Genomic DNA, 23904 nt, shown 5'->3' with positions numbered 1-23904 from the left:
TAGGTCTTCTGCGGTCTGTGATTGAGCACACTTACACTTGAAATATTTATTACAGGTCACTGGCAACGTCTTGATCATGAAGCTTGGGCGGAAGTAAAGAAAAGACAGGACAAAGATGAATTGATAAGAAAATTGATTCGCAAAGAGGTTATTGGGGGCCCAAAGCGTCATTTTGTTGGTCTGTTTTTGTGTTTTCTGTTTCTTGACTGTCGTGTTCAATGTTGATGCATTCATCTATTTTAGACATGTGTAAACATCTTTTTGATACCAGTGTTATGGCAGATTAGACTAGCAGGGTAATTGAGACCCATGTCCATAAAGGATATTTTTCTTCGATAGTTTCAGGGGGATTGCAAAGAGGGAAAACCTAGGCCTGGACTACCAAGTGCAAGTATGAAAAGCATCAAAACTCACTTGCACTGAGAATGACCCTACATCTGCTTGGAGATTCGGATGTTTTTTTGGCTATTAAGGTTCACTCTTTCTCCTTTGTGAAGAACGGGAATGCCCACATTGGGATATGGAATTTGCTGCTCTGGTCGTTTACATAAGTGTGCTAACACTCATCTACTGGCCCCATGACAACTGAGCATTTTGCACATTACAATCATTACCCATACTTTAGTACCCTGAGGAATCTAGGGGATGTTGTGAATCAATGCCAATCAACTTCACTTTTTTGCACATCTCTTGTGTACCATATGCTCTCCTACACGAATACCAATGAGTGAAGAAGTGGATCCGCAAGTGTAACGACATTATGGGGTATTATTGGCATAGTCTTCTGGGTTATGGAATTTGCATAATACGACAATGAAGACTCACGAATATGCGTATCCCCTGTCACATATACATTGCTAACAACAACATTTTATGATCTGTAAGGATATAAAATAACATCGGATCTACAACGTTTGCTTGATACATGAGTTTCCAGAAGTATGGGCTGGAAAGAAAGGAAAATGTGACATGAATTGAAATTGACAACCATGAAACACGTCCCAATCAAACAACTTTTAACTACTTTCTGAAACCGTCCGACTCATGATATACCATTCGGTCGTCAAAAGAAGCTTTCTTTATTACTGTCTATAAATAAATACATTGAACAGTTAGAAGCAAATCTGTCAACATAACCGATCTATTTAGATGTTATCATACTAATAAGGGTAGACCTAGATTTGAATTAAGATATACAGCCGACCTAGATAAGAAACCTTTAGAAATGTCTTTTCCAAATATCCAAGTTGATCTACAGTCTCAATGACTATCAACGTGTGCTGGTCTAGGGAGTATTTTATTGTACTGTCCTTTTATTTTATTTCCAAATGTTGGCAAGAATCCTAATAACAGACTTAAACATATAAAGATGCATCACTAGAATATCCTGGAAACAAATTCATACACACAAATTACGACCTTTCAGTAATGTATTATTTCGGCATTGACGTTAAACACATGAATTGAGATACATTATTCGCCCCATTTATTCCAGGAAGCACCGTTTTTCACGGCTGTCGATAAATACAAGTGCAGCCATTCATTTTAATACCTGTCGCGTGTATGCCATTGTTGAAATCATTTCTAGATGCGTATACTCTATGGGACCGGCCACAATCTATCCGTTGAGAATGAATAGTGATTTGAAAAAAATACACATAGATGTGGCAATCCGTTTAGATATCTTGACTAGACGTTCCTTGTCCGATGATATCATGTGTGTTATATATACAATTAACTGTTGATAACAGTCATGATCCGTTTATAGTGAGTGTTCAACTTAACACCGATGTATCATGTTCATCCAGGTAGATATAGTCACGTTCCTTTGTTTGGGTTATCATATAGGTTTTTATGATGTAACGTTCTTTGACGTTGGCCAGTTATTCTCACCAATTCTGCGCCTATGAACATTACAGTGTCCTCTGGGTCCCCCAAACATCATCTGCTCTCGTAAGATACCTCGTCACTGGTGTCCAAGCGTGTGCATTCAGTCCCATTTCACGAGATGTGATTGTACGCCTAATCCGTGGCTATCCTCTGTGTAACGCAGAATCTTGCTGCCTAAGACTGGCCCTCCAGTCGCAGAGTTTGTGGCCGTTCGCGTACCTCTTAGACAGGAGACTGGTTTTAAGAAGAATAGATGTACCAACCAATAGAAGCTCATCAGGATTCTCTTTCACCATGGAAACCATTCTAGCATCATGGTAACAGACAGTTCACAGCCTGACAATAATTGGTCAATGTTAGCAATATATTTATAAATCGCCAGGATTAGGTTGTTCCCAATTCTCCCGACTTAGAGGTGTTACGTTGGCCATCCATCTTCTTGCGCCCAGACTAGCCTCTAACAGGCTCCACAGGTCACTGGAAAGAGTAGAAATTGGCCAAATATAAAGATACCATGCAAGAGGAGCTAGCAGGCCGGGGAGCCTATAGCTGTACACATCGGCCGGCTAACTCTTTTGGCATGTTATCTGTCTATTGGGCTAATGTTTACTCTTTCCAGCGCCCCGTGGAGCCTGGTTGAGGCAAGGTCCAAACCAGTGAAAGGTCCACTTAAAGCGTGGTATTATTAGGCTGCTGCTGGCTATCACATCCACTCGGACTTGCCGAAGATGACCCTGAAGGGGTGAACGAGTTTCTTCCATGACCGCCAGAACCTCCTGGCCCAGTGGTAGTGCGGACTGACTACTGTAAGCTCCAGGTGATCACAGTTCTCCTGGATTCTCCTCACCACCTGAAATACACGTTAAAACACTACGTTTCATTCGTGAATACTTTTATCAGGTTGCTGAATGACTGAATAGCAAATTTCTTTATTCACAACCAAGTATCTACACGAGTCGACGTTTCAGTACACTGAGAACCAGTCAGTATTGCCCTGATGAAGTTGGCCGACAGTCATCGAAACGTCGGCTCGTGTGGATATTTGGTTGTGAATAAAGAAATTTGCTATTGACTACGTTTAATTTTTTCACGATTATCGACAACACCTTAATGGAACAAAGTTTCTCGTGATTGCTTTTCCTAAAACTTTTCAAGACGGTAAAAAGGTGAACAGTCACCACAATCCAGTTCAATGTAACCCAAATAAGTTTGAGTGGCTCACAATGAGCCTTGTTTTTGTGGTGAAGTACTTACTATTGTCGGCAAAATCGTTACTGTTGGCAAAGGCTGTGTCCATGAGCCTCCGTAGCTCACGTAACCATTTTGTCAGGGGATGATCTACTTGGAGATTCACCCGTTCACAAAACCAACTACCCAAGTCTCTACTGGACTCGTTGTTGCAAGTTTGTCCTTCTCATGCTAGCTAATATGTACTAGTAATGATTTATTGATTGATTGATTGATTGATTGATTGATTGACACATGTCGTGACAATAGCTAGCCCGTTGGGTGAATTGGAGCTTGTACATTACAACTCATAAAACAGCTTGCTCTGATAAGTTATTTATCTTTGACAACTTTCTTCTGTGTGTCTAACATCCAATTAGGTCTATACGGAGCCTGCGATGCATCAGCACTGTGGTGTGTATTTTATTGAGTACCGATTCTGAAGGCAAAGAGTTGCAAGAAAAGACAAATATAACTGTTACAATTTGAACTGTTAATGCGTTTTGCTGCGGTGTCATGCGTTCAGTTAGATATACAGTGTACCCCCAACCCGTACATATATATACGGGACCCACATAAAGCCTCTGTAATGTGTAATCCATATATATATATTGGTCCCGCAGGACAAGGGTTTAAGCCCAAGAAATGACTATGGTATAGTTACTCTTTTTCATATAAGATTGTGATTTTGATTATAGTATAGCACAAACAAACAAACAAACAAACAAACAGCCTGACCTCTTCCCTAGACAGTCCCCCTACGCTCTGTCCGGCCACCGTCAGGATCAGGTCGCCTCGTTTCAAACCGCTTTCCTGGAAACAATGATTGCTGATGTTTATGAAGGTTTAATAGACATCCAGGTAAACAATATATACAGACAATTCAAACTCTACAACTGGATAAAATTCGAGATTTACTTGCATGAGTTTGAATTGTCTTTACACATTATATTGCTAATGTTCATCTGCTTTGCTTCTATCTACAATGGTGAGTGGGTAGAGGATACTCCCGATTACCCTTCTAAACCCTTCTGTCCAAGCAGAGGTTAGGCTTCGGCTTGTTTTAAACATCTTCTTTTATGCGTTTAAGGGTCTTTCTCCTTTGTCAGTTCTTCTTGGTCAGGCAAATGTAAATCATAAGGCCAAGAAAAGCTTGACGAAATAAGAATGCCAACTAAAGGCCTGAAAAGATGTCCAAAAATAAGGCTTAGCCTAACCTCTGCTTGGAGAGTATGGTGATCCCCATACATTATCCTATTTGGTCACTTAGTCCCCAGTACCCCTTTGCTTATGTGTGATGATTGAAACGCACATTTCTGAGATCCATGCGGAAAAGAAGCTTTGAAATGGGTCCAGGCACAATGACGAACAACCGTGTTGAAGGTCAACAGGCTCTTAACCATCTTTCACCACTGAAACGAGAGGTGCGATCAATACATGGTCCACGTCGTGTTCCCTGGGATATTTGCATTAGGCCTAGAAAAAATGTTGTTTCTGGTTACGGTTCTAAAGATATTAAGGTCGGAAGGTAGAGATTCTTTCCTTTTTTTTTAGATTTCTTATCTGCCAAAGTGATCCAAGAAATTTAACATTGCAAAACCAAAATGCATCATGGTACTCGTTTATTAATAAATTGAACAAAGCACAATGTTTACTGGACATTTCTACATCAACTGTTCAAATCCCAATCTGTTAACCGAGTGTGAAACAAAGAAAGTCTGCAATAAAATATGCAAGACTTCTTGGATTCTGTTTTGAATTTCCATCACTCAGATGTCAGATCAGAAAATTGTATATGTACATTGATAGGAGTCGATCCGAAAAAGAGCAGGTCGGCAAGTTTGGCTAGGGTCGGTGGGGTAACCAGAAACACAGCATATTTTTCCTAGGCCATAGCCGACCTTTCAAACCTCAGGAGAGTCTTTAGATGGTCTTCATTCCGGGCTGGCAATCTGATCCCGGTGATAACCCATCCACAAACTGGCACGGAATCATGAAACTTTCATTTCTGTGCAGCTTCACTTCTCATCCTGCTAACGTGTCTGGTATCTTTATGATTAGTGCTGAGGGAGCTTAAGGAATGTGTCCTTACAGAAAGTACATCACATCAAGATTTCGATTGGTCATTGCTTGTGAGCTATTGGGACCATTTCTTGCCGCTTTAGTATTTATTTCATGCTAAGAAAGTTATGCATGCGCATCCTTAAAGGCGTTACATCACATTAAAAGACCTATCAGTCATTGCATCGAGTGAGGCTATTTAGATCAAATGTACCGGGTTGTTCCATCGCCGCTATATATTTCTAGCCGCTTTGGCATTTATGTAGTTCATGAGAAGGAATGCTTCCTCAAAGGCGGTACATAACTATAAAAGACCTATCAGTCAGTGTGTCCGGGTTATCTATATCAAATTAGTTGATCTGTCCCTTCAACGTATATATCTAGTCATTTTGAAAGTTAAATGTACGTGTGCTGAATAACTCTAGCCTACCGTGGCTGTTGTGTTTGGTATTTATTAAGTGCAGACCAAGAAATGTATCCTTACATGAAGTACATCACATTGAAAGACCGGTTAGTCATAGCCTCTGAGCTATTTAGATCAAATGTATTGGATTGCTCCCTCACAGCTATCATGGCTATATATTTCTAACCGCTGTGAAGGTTATATGTCCAGACCCAGCCTACCCTATTACCCCCCAAGGAGAGATTACCCACACACTAGTTTACGTGACGTATGGTTCATCTGTGGGATGGGAATAAATATCCTTGTTCCAGTTACTCGTTACTGATGATGTATGGTAGATAAACTGCGATAACGGGCCTCACAATAAAGAATAAATGCATTGCTTCAAAGACTAGTACTGAAATGGTAAACGTTTGATGTAAACGACTAGAAGGCGAGAAATTTTTAGTGTTATCTTAATAAGGAATATGGTAAAATATTTCATTGACTTTCTTTAGATAGAGATACGTATATTTATTTCAAAGTCTGTTCGCGCGTTTGTATCATTTCTTTTCTCTAAAATTGGTATTTTACCGCGTTTGTTCAGTGCAAATTAAGCGAATGAGGACATATGTTTATGGACATAAAACATCAACAATGAACCAAAACACTTTGATTTGGCTGCAACTCCGAACAAATTATCATACATCTTGTCTTTTTATGTATGTTGAATGGTGTTAAATTACTATTGTTATATTCATGTTTTTGACGAGAGGGGTTCACTTACTAGGCACCGTGCTTTTTGTGAATGAAATAGAATAAAAACAAATTATCAAATTTATGAGAGTACCATTGAGGTCCACATTAATCGCCCAGTTCTATAATCTATTTCAATCTGTCCGTCTGTACCCCGTTCCGATGGAAGTCATATACCAAGACGAAATCGCGACGTATTTTGATTTGCCTTGAAATTGCAGCAGCGTCTCTGAACAAATTATCACAATTATGAAGGTACAATTGAGATCCACATTAATCGTCATGTTCTATACTGTAAAAGGGGAAATGTTTGCACTCAGAGATATAATTTCGCGGTAGGGAGAAATAAATTGTTCGCGGCGGTTGAAACAATTAGGTAGGCGGACAGCAGACAGAACATTTTCGCGGTGGTTCTAAGTTGGCACGAAATCCATGACCATGAACATAAAATCACCGCGAAAATTTCCCCTTTTACGATAAACAATTTTGTTCGTTCGGCCTGTATCCCCTTCCGATAGAAGTCATTACCTTTTGATCCGGGGAGGCGCCAGATGGTTATTGACAATCTCCTGCCCTCTGAGAACTCTCTTAGTCCCCACTGTCCGAGTTAGACCTCAATAATCCATCATCATCAAACAGCGTTCAGCGTAACGCTTGTCAAACGGACTATGTTGTACTTTAAAAAATTAGGTAAAGTAATCATTTCATGTTCTGTTAAGAATCATTATTTCATTATTATCAATTTTTCTTGGCGAGCCGTCGTAATATGTATCTGTGTGCTGTTGCTTGTCATACGGACTATATCATACTTAAAATTGGGTAAAGTTCATGTTCTGTTAAGAATCATTATCTTATTATTATCATGTGTCCTTGGCAAGCCGTTGTTAAATGAATCGTTGTGCTGTCAGGGCTAAACTTTGTTAAACGAATATAAACCTACTGTACTGTACTTAGAATAATCATTTCCTATTCATGCTCTATAAATCATAATCTTATATCATTTGTTCTTGTCGATATGATATGGATATATACGCTGGCTGGGCTTGACGCCTGATGACAAACGAACGATACTCTCTTTAGCTCTACCTGATAGACCTGAAATGAGTACGATGTCAATGGGTACAGTGCTCTGTTAAAAGCTAAATCATCTCATAATCATTTGTTCTTTGCAATCATTGCAATATGAATGGCGGGCTAACATCTTGCCAAACGGAAACTAAATCTACTGCACTTGGATATGGTTAGAATAATCTTCTCTTGTTTACGTTCTGTTTATTGGAATAAAGGAGCTAGCAACTACTTTTTACCATCCTGAAATATCCAAAGTGTAACCAGTAAGTAGGCTATACATTGACGTTCATGCCTCACTGTAACGGATGTTATAAGCAATGACGTCCCCACCAGAACCAGTTTACACCCTGTTTATTGGATCAAAGAAGCAAGCCTTTATTTCACCATCTTGAAATATCCAAAGTGTTGGCAGTAAGTAGGCTATACATTGACGTTCATGCCTCACTGTAGCAGATGTTATAAGCGATGACGTCCCCACCAGAACCAGTTTACACTCAGTTTATTGGAGCGAGCACAAGCGAGCAAGCGACTATTTCACCATCCTGAAATATCCCAAGTGTAGCCAGTAAATAGGCTATACATTGACGTTCATGCCTCACTGTAACGGATGTTATAAGCGATGGCATCCCCACCAGAACCCATCACTCCTGACAATAGGGTCGTTAGCCTCACCCTAATTGAATAACGAAGAGACTCGTTATTCAGGCGGAGAACACTTCGGGATGACCTTCTGTCGCTTGGTGACGAATCGATGCGTTTATAAAATTCATGCTGATCCTATGCAATAACGGGGCTCGGCCGACTGTGGGAGGGTATTAAGGTCGTAACTTCTAGGGCAATTATTTCACTCGTTAATTTCTTATGGCCTCTTACGGTACTGTTGATACGTAAAAGTGCTTACGTATGATAACTGTAGGCTGGGGTTCGGGAGTTGGGGTCGCTGCAGTTGTCCTTTTACTATGGCTTACGGTCGTCTTTGCACAACCGCTATTTAATTTCCAAAGGAAAGGAAATCATTGAGCTTATACAGATTTTGATCAGGAACAATTTGTGCGAGAAGTCGTGCAAAATGACTTACTGGAGGTACATGATATCACAACACTGGGTCTTTTACTATTTTGTTCCTAAAGTGCACCAACTGCAAATTGGCTTATTCGTGGGTATCATGACATGATACCCTTGCAGCAGTATCATTTGTCGATATGGTCGAAGCAATAAAGTTGAATGATACGTCGCATTTTCAGATAGCTGCGTGTCATTTTACATTGAAATTGCCTGTGTAACTAAACATTACAACATATGACCAGCTGCTGTTCAAAAGGAGACATTAACGGATGAGGTTCCTGCGATACTGTTTTCATCCTCAACCTCCTAACTGCTTCTACCTATTCCTCATGAGCCCCTTTCAGAGTTAGGCCAACCCCAGGGTCTGACTCTAGCCTTTCTCACCTTAAGAAATGGGTCGATCAATCTATTATACTTATGGTTGCAGCAAGGTCAGCTTAAAGTACATCTGTCTTTTACCATTAGATGCGTGCTATTCATTTCAACTGTTGGTGCTCCATTTTCGAATTGCGCTGTCATCAGTGACAGTCTTGATAGAGATGTATATACATGAGCATAGCAGTGAGCTGGCATAGTATAGCTTTTCTTCCGGTCAGGTTCAAAATGTAAAAATATAAGGTAACGATCGATATCGTAGAGAAGTCCCATAGCGGCACGGTTCGCAGAGATGTAAGCCACCGTACCAACCCAACTGGATGAAAAATCCCAAATCCCTATCCCCCATGGCCCGGAAAGCTATTAGCTACGCCCAGAATGACACGTGAATGACTTGTAGCTGGAAACACACTAGATACCACCATTCCGTATGCCTTTCGGTTTGACTAACGCCCCAAATGACTTTCATTGTGATTTCGCTTTCACAGTGGGATCATGCAGTGTATCATACAAGTTGCTCTCTACAGTTACAATGCAAGTAGCTGGAATCACACCACCATGCACCCTTAGGGCTTTCCCAACCTATTAGTATTAGGTATACACAGAAAGAACTTTTATTGCAAGTAGTCTTGACAAAGGGACCAATCACAAACAATACAACATATATATTAATCTCATGAGGACACTCAGCTGGCAATCCCCTTACTTCGCAGGATCCAAGTAGCGATTAGGCGGGCCAAGATTGACTCCCGTTGCAATTTACTCTTGGCAATACCAAGTCAGGCAATGCATCATCCATTTTTCAGTTTCTCTGACATTCAGCGCAAAATTGTTTTCTATTAGACCTGTTGAAGACTAAGGCCACCAGCACTTCTTGGCCTGACCAAGGCGAGTAACCTTTGGAAGTCAGCTCTGGTATTTTAATGATGAATGAGCAGATAGCAGGTCAGGCTATTCGCACAGGGGAAACGTAAATAATACATAAACTGATGAATTGTGCCCGTTATGTCATATCACAACTTTTGCCATAGACTTTCTAGTGAGGACGATGGGGAGTTAGTCAGTTGGTAACAGTTAGTCAGTTAGTTAACCAGGTTAAAGGTCTTCGCATACCATGTGGTGTTTCGGGCGGTGCCCATCTCTGTGTGCCACTGGGCTATACATGAGTTGTGTAAGCACTACAGCTGCTGAATAGTTCACTGGTAGTGCAAGAAGGAAGTGAAAGAGAAAGTGATATCAAACTAGTTTAGCTTATTGAAGAGCTAATCTTCTACCGGTCGTGACAGAGAAGACAGATGCTACGCACAGGTTCATTGTACCGGGGTAATTGCCCTGGCTCTTAATGAACAGTGGACCACGGCTTATCTAAAGCCCCGTCCTAATATATAATAACTATGACCCCTTTCAGCAGCTTGCATGTCGGATGACCAAAAACAGTCGGGATCTAGCTCCCAAACTCTTGGTCCAGAGGAAGGGTCGCTAACCACTGGACTACTCACGCTACTACTAGCTACGAGAGTGAAGTACCTTTGCATTCTTGCTGTAGAGCTCCTCGACATGATGGATGCCCTTCTCGCTGTGGATGGAGATGCCGTACACTGGGATCTCACCCATCGTCTCGGGGAGCCTGTGGGAACAGTAGGAACTCAAAAATAGGAAATCTTCAAGTAAAGTCCAACCCTGTACAAGTGGCCACGTCTAGAGCTCTACATAATTACCACCTGGCCATTGATATACATGTAAAGTCAATCCTGTACAAGTGACCACCTCTACAGAAGGTCCACGTGGCCAATGTGACCACATTTTGGTTGTTCCTTAAGCTTGAAAGGTTGTTTTCACTTTGTCTTTCTCACTGTCTTTCATATACCGGAAGTAACAACATCAAGAGGAATTCATTAGCTGATCATTAAATAGTTCCTGTAGACGTGGTGCAGATTGGTAATATCTGCAGTTTAGCGCCTATGAACGTCCGATGATATCAACTTCTCGTCACTAAAAGTCAAGGATGGTGTTGTCGGGATCCATTCAGTATGTAAGTAAGATACCGTACATGGAACCTCTCCTATGATGTATAGTATCTACGTACCTGTACAATAGATGTGGTTTGATAGTAACATTTTTCGGTTCTGCAAAAGGGTGCATTTTCTGTAGAGTGCCTCCAAGAGGATTCTCTTCAAAGTCCTATAGGAAGTCAGAATATTGGCAAATATTGGCGTTGACTTTTGCTTTTTGATAGCTTATGTCTTGCTGATGTCTAGGTCATACTTCCTGTACTGGGACTATAAACTGTAAAATGTCATGTTAATAACGTACAAACCAAAAAAGAAAAAGGGATACAACATGTATGTAATCTTCCAGAAGACGTATGGCATGCTCCGGTTTCCTTCGTACCTCTCTCTCCGCTTTCTCCCCCCCCCCCCCGGCCTCCTCTCTCTACGTATGTATATATGTATGTATGTATGTATGTATGGTATGGAATTCTGGAAGGTAGTAAATTGCACAGAAGATAATAGTCCCGTAGCAAAAGTAATAAAGGCTTCTGCGCATGTGCAGTACTTACTCCGACATTTGTGGTCTTCGGACCCCTGGGCGCGAGACTGCGTTCTACATGGGCGTTCTGAGCATGCGCATGACGAACACAAATGTTGCAATGTTGTCAATGCAAGTCAATATGTAAGCGAATGACGACATTTTATATAATCATAAACCACTCCAAATATTTTCCACAATCCACCTGAACCTTGCATTAGAGAGTTTGTAAAGTTCCTCGCAATAAAAGAACATAAATTTTATGGATTCAAGTTAGCCTACAGCTATAATACCTCATTTTACTTCAATCTTTTAGTACTGGGGATGAATGGCAATGTTGTGTATATTGACAATCAACTCGCAGTGAGACAGTCAGACAGCCAAAACAATACTTTGATCGGAGTTGTGCATGTATTTCTGATATCTACCTGCACCTAAAATACTCCTAAGCAAAACGACATCAAGCTACATGATTCAGACTTACCTCTGCTCGTGGTTGCTGCTGTAACCACCCGGGGGACGCCCTGACAACCATTCTCAAGTCGTTCTTTTGACGCTGTATTAGAGCTATGACGTCATCATGGCTAAGTGCACGCACATCACTTCCGTTAATAGACAATATGACGTCACCCTCCCTGAGACCACTTTCCTGGAAGAAGACATTATTTAGACGTTTCGACAAGTTGGAATAGGACGGTTGTGTGACATAATGTATATTATGTAAGAAGATCTAACCACATGGAATCGAGTGATGCCTCAAATGCTTTTGTACGTACCATGAGCAATTAATAGAAATGAGTGAGGCCTTTTTTCTTCTTCATCTACGCCTTCATAAGCTATAAGCCAGGCTTCAAACGTATATATCAGCTTCTTTTGCTTATACATCTCACATTATTATCAATCCTTTGTCCTATGCCTGCTAATGTAAGAGCATAAACCTGATTGTTACAATTATGTGTAATACCGTAGATGGTCTACATTTAATATAACCCAGTTGGAAATTGAAGAAGTCGATTTTCCTGGTGATAGTGATGACATGTATTCGTGCAAAGACGAATGAGTGACACGACTCTCTATGGATTGTGATTGCAGCGTCTTGTGTTGAATATCCCTTTGCGTCAGTCTTAATTAGGACTGATTCCTTCAATTCTGCGTGATCTCGTAGAGGGTATGTTAATATTTACTCAGTTGGAAATTGAAGTGGATTTCCATTGCTTGTTCCAAGCAGTGACAAGATTCTCTACTGAATGTCTTTACAGCTTCTTGCGCTGAACGCCCCTTTGCGTCAAGCTTAAGGTTGATTCTTGCAATTCTGTTGAGGTCATTTGAAGTAGATTTTCTTTACTTGTACCAAAGAGTGGCAAGGTCATTATATATATATATATATATATATATATATATATATATATATATATATATATATATATATATATATATATAATATATATATATATATATTATAGAATATCATTACAGCTTCTTGTGTTGAACGCCCCTTTGCGCGCATGTGACAGCCTAGATATTGATTCGTACAATTCTGTATAGTACCGTTGAGGGCATCTCTAATCTGCTTTCCAGTTGTGAATTGAAGAAGTAAGGGTTCCCTTGCACTCTGCCAAGATCTGAGACTGACAAGATTCTTAGAAACATTTGTGTTGAACATCCCTTTGCGTCAGCCGGAAGACTCTACCGGCATGTTATATTATCGATTGCTGAATTTACTGCTGTTTTGCACAAGGTTGTGATGTCTTAATGGTTGGTGTAGTCTGGTGGGAGGATCCTCCTGGGAATAAGTCAGTGATAGGTTACCAGATAGGCACTCAGAATACGCTATTAAAGTGCTAGTTCACATTTTCGTCCAATGGCCTTCACGCTATTGCCATCAAACTTTAGGAAACAATTTAACTAGCGACTGTTTGCATATAAGCTGACTCACGGTTTTGAACTTTTATTTTAATTTTTATCTATTAATCAACAAAACAATATACAGGACACAGAGGTAATGTACGCTAGTAAGTAGCTAATATCAGTTTTGGCAGTTGCAGGTCCATAGCGTTATCTTTAGAAATAAAGATAAGTTGTGTATTTCAGTCACCATGATCACGGGCGCCCTTGTGTGATTGCTCTTTTCTTGATCAAAAGCAGACTTTACACATTAAATGCAATACTGTCTAGATAAACGTTATCAATACCAACGGAACTGCACAGTATACATTTACGATCTTCCATGCGATAGCCTACAAAGTAGGGGGTCACAAAATCCCCATCAAGTAAACCACTGGACAAAATTGGCTCGACAACGCTTGAGGTGCTTTTATCTCCAACAATTGGCTCTAAATGACTATGATAAAATTAAATTCAGATAGCGGTATGCGATTGGTACTGCCGGGTTGCTGGGTCCCTGAAGGTGTTGGATTGTCCTCATTGGGCACAATTCATATTAGTCACGCCAGCTCTGCAACTAGCATCATGATAAAGAAACATTTTATCGAATGGGAAGTAGATACTAGTACGTTCAGACCTTCAGATTATCATTGCTTTAGATATGCTTGCCTGAGATAACACTTTCCTTAGTCGATAATGGAATGGAATATTCTGGTTTATTGAACTTCAAGAAAGGACATTGCAGCCACTGGCTGAATTGCGTCATTTCGGACAATCTACACCATACCATGAGGATAAGATACGTCTGAACATTACTTTGACCATGTAAAATAAAATGTGCATAGATGAAAAGAACCGATGCCCCTATGCCTATTCAGAAGAGCCCGATAAGCTATTAGGTACGCCTAGATTGCAACTCTGCATTTGATAATCACAAGGGTATCAGCCTGTACATCTTGCGACTTTCAAAAAAATATCATTGCCTACATCTAATCTTCAAATTCAATTGTTTTATATACTTCTTGATGTCAATTTTGCCAAGTAAAATGAAATCCGAATTTTCTTCACAACTTTCTGGTCAAATTGAGGAATAGGATATTTCGTTGAATGTCCACTGAGAAAGTGTTCCACCCTTCATTCAGCCAGGATTATAGACCTGAGTGGCATCTTACCAGGAACTTTAAATTCAACGCTTCACATTTTAATGCCTGGTGTTGATATGATGGTAATAAAGAAAATAACAACAACGATGATGATGATGGTGATGATGATGATGATGATAACGGGAAATTATGTTGATACATGAAGGAGGAAGATAGAAGATATCTAAATCTCGTGAATTAATTAAAAAAATAGCTCCTACCCTGACATGCGCAGACATGATCTTGACGACCACATGTTGCTCTAGTAGGTTCCGTTTGGATTCTATAGTGAAGTTGTAGATCGGCAGGTAGAACTTGTCTGTTGCGGACCTGCAGCGTTCAAGATTCAATTCAATTTTATTGTAAAATGAACTGGCAGACGTACAATACATATAAACTTTAATTGTGTTTTTACCAATATTATTACAAACATACTGTACACATAGCTATGCATATATACATGTACATTAACAACGACTTACATTTTGCACATCTCCTAATTTATAAGTCTATAAGTGGTAGCATGGTTGCACGGTACGATATTCCGCTTTTTATTACACTTGCTGACACTTGCTACAAAACAGCCATACATACATGTACTAGTCAAATAACTCCAATGTGGGTCATGGTGTCAGTCAGTTTCATATCCATCGCGATCGCAAAACACTGTTATTGTTAGACATTTCCAATCTAACTGTTGATATGATATAGCATTTCGTCTTTGAGACATACACATATTTTGATTGAACAATTGTTGTCATAATTGAAAGCTGAAACTTGCCAGAAAAAGTTGCAGTTAATGATGATCTGATTGTTTGGTTACTAGGACCAGCAGAAGAACTAATCGAAGTTTACAAAAAAATCAAGACGCTTTCCTTAAGAATGATTCATGATAATGCCAATACTTGTGTGACTAATCAAAGCTTTGACGAGGCCCCAAAAGGCCACTTCTACTTGGTACCAGGCGGGCAATACTTTAAGTCATCTTGACAGTTTACATTGCCCCACAGGTAAAGCACGACCCCATCTACTCCCTGCGGCTGCATTTGCACCTAACTGTGCTCATAAATGTTCTTATTTATAGCGCTGATTGATGTTGCATATAGCATATTAATGTGATACAGATTATGCTGCACTGTGAAAAAAGACTCGGAACTGCTCGTTACTTTCAAGATAGTGTTCTAAACTTCTGATCGTGAAAGATAACTTTAAAGGGCATGGAGTTTGTTGGGGCAACCTTTGGATACTTTGGATACTTTATTAAGGCCATCGACTAACATACAAGATTTGCAAGCAGCTAATCTTCCTGGACATAAAACATAGAAACATAAGACATACAAACTACATAAAGTCACTACAGCCAGTATATAAATATATAAATATATATATATATAATTACATTCTACATCTAATCCAATCCGACTGACTTTATACATGAGAGTTTGAATTGACAAAATCGACATCAGTGATCGCTGCTTTGGTACACCCAGAAAGACCGGAAACGCTTGCGTTTTTGTTGCCCACTTTTTTGTTGCTCATACTTTTACAGAAGATAAACGATGTCTAGAAAATTAAAAGAAATATATAGATATATATTGATACAGTCGTTCACTTAAGTTGAAACATACCACATACATCTAATGACTTGAAATTGCATCATACACTTTCTGCTAGTGATGAAAAGACATTTATATGATCACTTCTTTAACGTTAATCAAAAACGTTAGATGAAAATCAAACAATATAGCCAGCATATTTTGTTATTACAACCAGCTACTACAGCGTGCAATATGCATTGTAAAAGTTATCATACTATTACGAGAGTCAATAAAAGTTTATTGATAAAAACGTATCACTCAATCTCGTAAAAGGTCGACTACGTATTTCACTAGCTCACGTTTCTGCTATAACAGCTGTTTGCTTATAAAGTGCAACCGTAATTTAGGATTTAATGATGCACAGTAACAACGTATTTGACCCAGATTTAGGCAATCAAATGTACCATTTCCATGTACCATGGGATAGTCTGTATAGCTAATGATCTCGTTAATAGTAGTTTACTTTCCAGACAAAGATTCTCTGAAGAGATCTTATGTATATGCATATGGTTGCAGATATAGCCCACTACCACATGTGGTGAAAGTCTAAGTAATGTATAGTGAAAATTTTATAAAGTTTGGTTTATCGTATTTCATTATGTATTGCCTATCGAGGATATGTATGAATGCTGTATTTTATTATGTATGTAGAGGACATGTTTGGTATTGCCATGTAGAGAGATCTTACGACTGAATTATCACATGAAAACTATCTCATTTCAACCAAGATTAAAAGGACCCATAGAATCGTCCAAATCGTGCAATGAAAATTATAAAAAATAGCAACTTTGAAACTGATTTCAGTTAAGCTTTAAGCGAAGCCTATTTGTTTAAGCTACGATGGAGTTCATGGAATTTCGAATGTAATTAATTTTGTAATTCAGCCTCTTGGCTGCAAAAGGTTTCAACCAAATAAACAAGTCACATAAACCAGTCACGTATGAGTGCGAAACTTCGGCTGTTTTCATCCAGAAGGCATAATGATATATACCAGTGAGAATACTTATATTCTGTGGAGTATTGAAGACAATACACTATTTAAGGCAATGGTAAACTAAGGTACGCACATGTCATACATGATACAGTGTTGGGGTTTTGATATGATGATATGTTGCTTTTCACAGCGTTGATAAATGGACATGGATACATATTATCGATTTATCTTCTTTAACCGATACATTTCTTACGGTAGTATCATATCCTACTGTGTGCGTATAATTGTATACGTAGTTCAAACCGGGATCAAATCAGCAATACTCAAGAATATTGTAATACCTACATACAAATATCACTTTTTATTAGTGTTTTCATTCATTAAGGATTGCTGGTATTGTTGTTTTTGACATGTTTTTGTGGTCTGCACAACTGTTGTGCAATGAAGCGCGCATGCTTGATTACTTCAATGGTTGTTCAGGCAGTATGCAAATACATACCTGTTTCCAGCTGGACAGTTTGTTGATATTGATCGAATTTCTGTCTGACGGGCCGAGTATCCAGATCTATTTTACGGTTAGGTTGAGATTAATCCTCTCTTAGATCCGCGTTCGAAATAGATCGTACTTATGTGCGGGTTGCAGGATCAACGTGGCTTATCTGCACCTGAACATTGTGACATTTACGGTTTTTGTCTGTCATAAGATTGTTGCACGTCGTGGTTTCACAGCGATATTTATGATATCATATGATATATTTGGCCACCACACATATGGAGAAACTAATGTACGAAAAAACCACTATCTATTTGTTTGTCTGAAAGGAGTGTGGAATAATCTTCGAGCATGAGACTGCAACAAGGATTGTTATGATAAGTGGTCAACATGGCTTGAACTGAAAGAGATACCGAGAAATGGAGAATACGAGAACCTACCACTGAGTACAATGAAGGAACGTGTAGAGACTGTGGACTATATCGAAAATGGTACAGTTTATAGATTTGAAAGTGACGTGGATTCTCGTAATAGTAAAGAACATATTATTAATGTACTGTCATTGCCAGTATGTAATATTGATGGTTGATATAAAGCTATCTCTAGTCCATGAAGATCCGTCTCCATTGGACGATTTTTCAATACTTCATCTATGAGTCATGTGCCGCTTGATATGACCTTGCCAGGTTTATGTGTCGGCTCCGCTGGGATTTAGAACGTACCAATGACCTTGACGTTGTATGTCATTTTTTTGCCAAAGTCAGCAGGGAAGCCACTTTTTTCTCAGATTCGATTTCACTGCCGTCAAGGGTGAAGGCAACTCAGCGATGTTTATAACGATTCTTCACAGTGGTCCATGGTCCAGGAATGTAGCCCAAGTTTATCATAATTTAGACAACTTCAAGCCTGTAGATAGTTTTGACCTCCGCGAAGGAGCTACTGGTGTGTATCTGACAGTGTGTTTCTGCATTCTTTGGGCATCATAACTTAAGAAGCTATAACTTCCATTAACATTAGTCCACCCGGTTTCGTAAATCAGCCACTTTAAAAAAGTGGATTTAAGATATCTCTGGTGCACCACCTCCCAGAGTGCATTTTACTGGGAGACGTTGGGTTGGAGACCACGCGATTTGAACGTATTTATTCAGGGTGGCGGAATTATGAACACCTTGGTGGAATCATGTTAGTAGATGTTAGATATATTGTGATAATATTTCAAATATGAGTAGTTCTTGTTGCCATATGTAATGGATGGACTGTATAGAGTTGAAAGTGTTCGGGTAATAGACATCGCTCCAGTTGATGGGTTACTGCGGCTTAATAGGTGCTGTAGTAGTACATAGCGCGACATTAAAAACCGGGTATTTTGTTCTGCCACCCAATACATGGAGTGTCATGGCATCAGAAAATCGATGAAAACCCATACCATTCGTTACTGTGCTTAAACAGAATGGGAGGGTGGCGCCGTTTGCAGCAAAGTATAAAGTGTTATGTCTCAGTTTCCTGTAGAAAGGATCAAATATAGATAACAGATTAACTGAAATCTTAAGCCACTGGTTATGGGTAAGGATGGGCGAAGTGTATCAAGTGCCAAACGCCGCCCGAGCCTCTGTCACGTCGTTGTCAGCCGAATATCTATATCTATCACTCCACATGATTTGGTGACTGTACTATCTTCAGATAAAAGTGAAGTGAAGTGAACTTAAAAAGATACAAAGTTCCCAAAAGTTTCACTACAGTATTATAACAAGCCACTAGAAGGCCCAAAATTTGACTATTCGAGGTCTAATCAAGCAAGAATTAGCCACATATACTTAATGTCAACGCAATCCACCAAGGCATTATTGAGTAATCCTGTTCACTGATACCACACACCAACCAGAACCGAAAACATAACCTTCTATCGAAGAAGAAATATCAACAGATCTACCTTTTGCTATTGCTTCTACCCTTTCGTGTTCAACCCTCTATTGCAATCACCATTGACTCGTGTCTATTGGGACTAATGAACTAATTACAGACTAATTAACTAGCCTGTTCCATTCGACATATCCATGGGCAGGGTTCGTTTAGCACAGGAATCTGGTCGTATCTTCATTTTAAGTCTCAATGATTCTCATTATTGGCATTTTGGTCCATCTAAGCGTTGGTGACGATGATGTTGTGGATATTTACACCTATAGCGTTACATGTAACTGACAAGGTAATGTTAGGCACCTAATAGACTGATTCAACCTATGTTTCCATATTCTATACACCTAAGCAATACAGACAAATCTGTATTTTTAATGCTTTTAGACAAACCTTTGATTCTGAAATATTCTGAAGTATTTTTTTAAAGCAGCCCTATGTCGGGCTTGTGGAACAGGCCATTCTTTTGGTAAGGCTTTTGTGGATGGGTGGGTGCTCTCAGGGTTTTTAAACACCATGATGACGATTGTATCCTAAGGACTCTTGTTTTCAAAAATCATATCACGTTGCAAACGTGCAGGGTCGTTTCTCATCTGGGTTAGCTGCACTAAATCAATCAGGCGATCCCAAAAGACCGTACTTTTCACAGCGATCTGTCATTGGTGAAACTATGCTTCACTGGTTTCCAATGGCTATTGCTTATAACGTGGAAATCCCATACTGATTATGCTGTGGCTAATACAGTATTGATATCTACAACGATGTGTGAGGCCTTCGTCATTTCGTCATCATGAATAAAAGAGGTCGTTATGAACATGTAGAAGATATCCTACGAAGAAATTAATAGAAAGTTTGTTTGGTTGAGGCCTGGCACTAAGCAATGCAAGTATCAATGAATAATCAAGGTTAAATAGTATTGAGTAAAATCTACTTTTCACACATGCTTCACATGTTGATAGTTTCTGAATTAGGATTTGGTAGGAGCTTCCTCTACCTAGAGTATGATCTATGTATTAGACAAATACATCGTGCATAAACCCTTACTATAGCGAGGCTTACTGAGACATTGCCAGCTTATTACATGCTAATCTCATACATGCTTGATGATTCTCAATAACCTGTAAGTTTAATTAAGATTGGACATCTAACTCTCAAAGGACTATCAAAGCACATATTTTTATGCCAATTTCGCACCATTGTGAATTATGTGAACACAAGTTGAGCTTGTCTTCGGGCGCTCATTTTCAGTCACTAATGAAAGGCAGCGGATGCTATCTGAAACCTCCGACTCTTCAAATAATTTGTCCAGTTTCATCTATTTGAATGTTATATTTTGTGGCAAAACGAAAGTCACAGGGATGTCATTGTAGCTCATCTGGGAGTACTCTCTTCTGCTGGTTCAAATTACTTGGTAACTGGGAGACCTCGGTCTAATTTTGGGAAGAGCATCTCGGTTGGGCTGCACCAGTCATTCGGAAGGGATGTAAAATGGAGTTCCAGTGTTCGAGGAGATGCCCAGAGCACGTTAAAGGGAAAGGGCTAGCAACCCCTCCCCGTAAAAATATACCATACCTTACGGAAACAGCGAGGAAACTGGATTACCAAGGCACAACAAGTTTGGTGGGGAGAGCGGCCAATAAATGGGGCATATGATTAAAAGGTCAGAGTCTTCTCCACCAACCTCTGCTTGGAGAGTAAATAAGTTAGTTCGAATAAAATTAGCAACATGTTCCTACCTTACAACGAGTTTCTTGTCCTCCGGTGTGAGGCGTATCCTTCGCGGCTGTTCTATCCTGCAGAGGGTGGGTGGTGTACATGTAGGAGACACCGGTGTGTTCTTTAGTCGGAACCGGTCCTCTATGGTGATCTGTGGGGTAGAAGGTAGAGACTCTGCCAAATCTACAGGATAAAGCCGGAGTAACTCCATTCTTGGAACTCATGGAACTCCTTTTCCTTCTTGCAATCCTTTCGTGGGTCCTAATCCTCATCCCTTGTCAACAATTCAAACTATTTCAGCCGTTCTTGCGTGGTCCTTATTCTCATTCCTCCTCCATAGATCTGACTATTTTAAGCCGTTTTTTGTGTGGTCCGATCCTTCTCCGTATTCCTCCCCAGCAAACCTAATTATCTTATCCATCCTTTTGTGGTCGCTATTCCTCATTCCTCGTCACAAAATATGACTATCTTAGCCGTCCTTCCGTGGTCTTCTTTCCTAATTTCGCGTCTCAAAACACAATTCTTGAAATGCAAAATAGAATTGAGACTATGATCAATGAAGGGTGAGAACAGGTCCAGGCATCGTAATGGATTTTGGAAGTTCTATTCGATAGACAACGCGCTCCATGATTGAAGTGGGGATCCTTTGGAGATCTTAAAACTGATTAACTGCAAAGTGTAAGACGCGATTTAAGGCTGAGGATACTGAGATTTCCTCAAAGGCCTCTTGACGTAACGACCAGCCAGTACAGCTAGTGGAAAGCTCCAGTTTTGCACATGATGGTTTGATCATATCCGCTGAAGGTCGCGGGCCTTAGCGCGAGCTCCTGCCACACCAATGTCCCAATGAGCACGCCCTGAGATCTTAAAACTAATTAACTGCAAAGTGTCAGACGCGCTTTAAGGCTATGGATAGATATTTCCTCCGAGACTTCTTGACGTAACATCCTGTAGTAAGCTAGTGAAACGCTTTTAAGACATAATATCATCCGTCGAAGGTCGCGAGCCCTATCGCAAGCTCTTGCCACACCAATGTCTGAATGAGCACGCCCTGGGCCCGGTGAGGTTCCGAAATACACGTCTACTCACGAACGTGGTAATGTCAACCCCCCAGGCTCAGACGATGTTTTATTGAAGCGTTGCTACTGGCAACAGGTCGTTTGGAGAGCCCACACCTTCTATTTCCCCAGTACGCTGAAGGTAATTACCTAGGATAGATAGACATGTTGGGTCCGCCCAGGCCACGACACCGAACATGTTGAGGGCTATTATACTCTGCTGGATCCATGGAGCTACTTTGTCATTAGTTTCACGTAGAAGACATGTGTATCTTTATTCAATAGAATTGAGATCGAACACCAAGGAAGCAAAAGACATCACTTGGAGCCAGGAATAGGCGGAGAGAACGAGGGACAAATTACACAGAAGGGATCTAAAGAAAAATGCCTTCAATTCGAGTCTCTTAAAGTTATTTGAGTAAATTCTCTTAGTCTAGAATTCTTTACATCTCGAACCACTGCATCGCAGATAAAAACAAGACAAAACTAGTTGTGTAAGGCAAAGCAAGTATAAAACTCAGTAAGGACAATCATGTTAATTATGAATACACTTGCAATACCAGATAAAGGGGGATGATACCCATCTTGGGTCAAATTCGCACGGACAAAAAAATTGGTACTACTCTTCACTGACAACGCCTACTAATTGTAACTTAGGCTTTATCTATAAACGTTCAAATAGAAGGCTTTGTTAAGATGGAATTCAAATGACTTAAAACTCCATGGCGCTCAAATAGAAGGCTTTGTTAAGATGGAAATCAAATTACTTAAAACTCCATGGCGCTCACCGGGCCAACCATGCATCAAGCTCTGGCCCAGTCAGAGCTGCCTGCAGCTTTCCAATATCTAAATATAACCTACAACTGTAATCCATATCTCATGGATGTCCAAAAACCTACATCAATATCACGAAACGTAAATATTCTAAAACGTCCAAGCGTCAACAGTTACCTACAAGACGAATACTTTACCCCCACATTCGTACTTTACCATACAAAGCCTAAGGTAGCTACAGACACCACCATGCCCATTGTTTACGATGCTTGAAGATGCCTGGGCCTCTGGTAAAAGATTGAACGATTGCTCCTGTCTAAAGAGGCGAATTGAAATCGTCTATCTGTGATCATATAGACACAGCCTTTAGCTGATGTATTACCTACCATAGTGATAAGTGTTGTCCTGAACGCCGTTCCTCCACCGTCATGGCACAATCGCTACGTTCGCGCGCGTCTTCATTGATGACACACTGAATTGGCACATCCGCTTCCCGCGTAAATGAGCCCCTCAGATGCTGCATCGCCTGTGCCCCATATTCTTTTTGATGATTTAGCGAGCTTATGTGGGAATCCCTTTGGGAAATGTAAGCAAGCTCGTGAAAACTGTGCTAGTTTCTCGTTCAAAGCCAGGGAGCACGTGAAATATGGCCCATCCGGCGGAAATTGGTCGAAATTGGAATAAATTGGTGAATGGTTGCCGCGGGCGCGGATACTTCAGGCGGCGGGGTCAAAGATCGCAGCACGGTGACTGAGTTGTACGGCAAGCGAAAAATTGCGCTTTCATTTTTGGAGCAAAACAAAGAAATCACTTGCAGACACATGGCCCCAACACGTCAAAAAAAGATAGAAGACTTGTCTTTTAACCACCTAGCTAGGTGTCAAAATCGCCTTTTTGATCACGACAATGCTTGCGCTACCTTTCAGCTTGTTATAAGACCCATTACACTGCCAGGTGTTTGTTTAGATATTCTAAGATAGACATGGAGGGCAACTTTGCCAGTTTTTATGGGTTTATGATCGATCGATTAATTGATTG

General features: G+C 40.1%; 1 protein-coding gene across 1 annotated transcript; it reads right to left on the bottom strand.

Moving 5' to 3' along the window:
- Window positions 1–1060: 1060 nt before the first annotated feature.
- On the bottom strand, window positions 1061–23590 carry LOC136424141 (Na(+)/H(+) exchange regulatory cofactor NHE-RF1-like). Its single transcript, XM_066412610.1, has 9 exons — window positions 23253–23590; window positions 21055–21185; window positions 14604–14712; window positions 11841–12005; window positions 11388–11444; window positions 10914–11008; window positions 10355–10454; window positions 3856–3930; window positions 1061–2740 (listed from the first exon to the last, which is right to left on the bottom strand). The coding sequence occupies exons 1-9, from the start codon at window positions 23253–23255 to the stop codon at window positions 2594–2596; spliced, it is 882 nt and encodes a 293-aa protein (XP_066268707.1). The 5' UTR covers window positions 23256–23590; the 3' UTR covers window positions 1061–2593.
- Between the last annotated feature and the right edge of the window lie 314 nt (window positions 23591–23904).

The sequence above is a fragment of the Branchiostoma lanceolatum genome, chromosome 18, assembly GCF_035083965.1.
Source record: "Branchiostoma lanceolatum isolate klBraLanc5 chromosome 18, klBraLanc5.hap2, whole genome shotgun sequence".
In the NCBI taxonomy this organism is placed as follows: domain Eukaryota; kingdom Metazoa; phylum Chordata; class Leptocardii; order Amphioxiformes; family Branchiostomatidae; genus Branchiostoma; species Branchiostoma lanceolatum.
The sequence above is the reverse complement of the archived record's forward strand: the minus strand, read 5'-3'. Positions and strand labels throughout refer to the sequence as shown.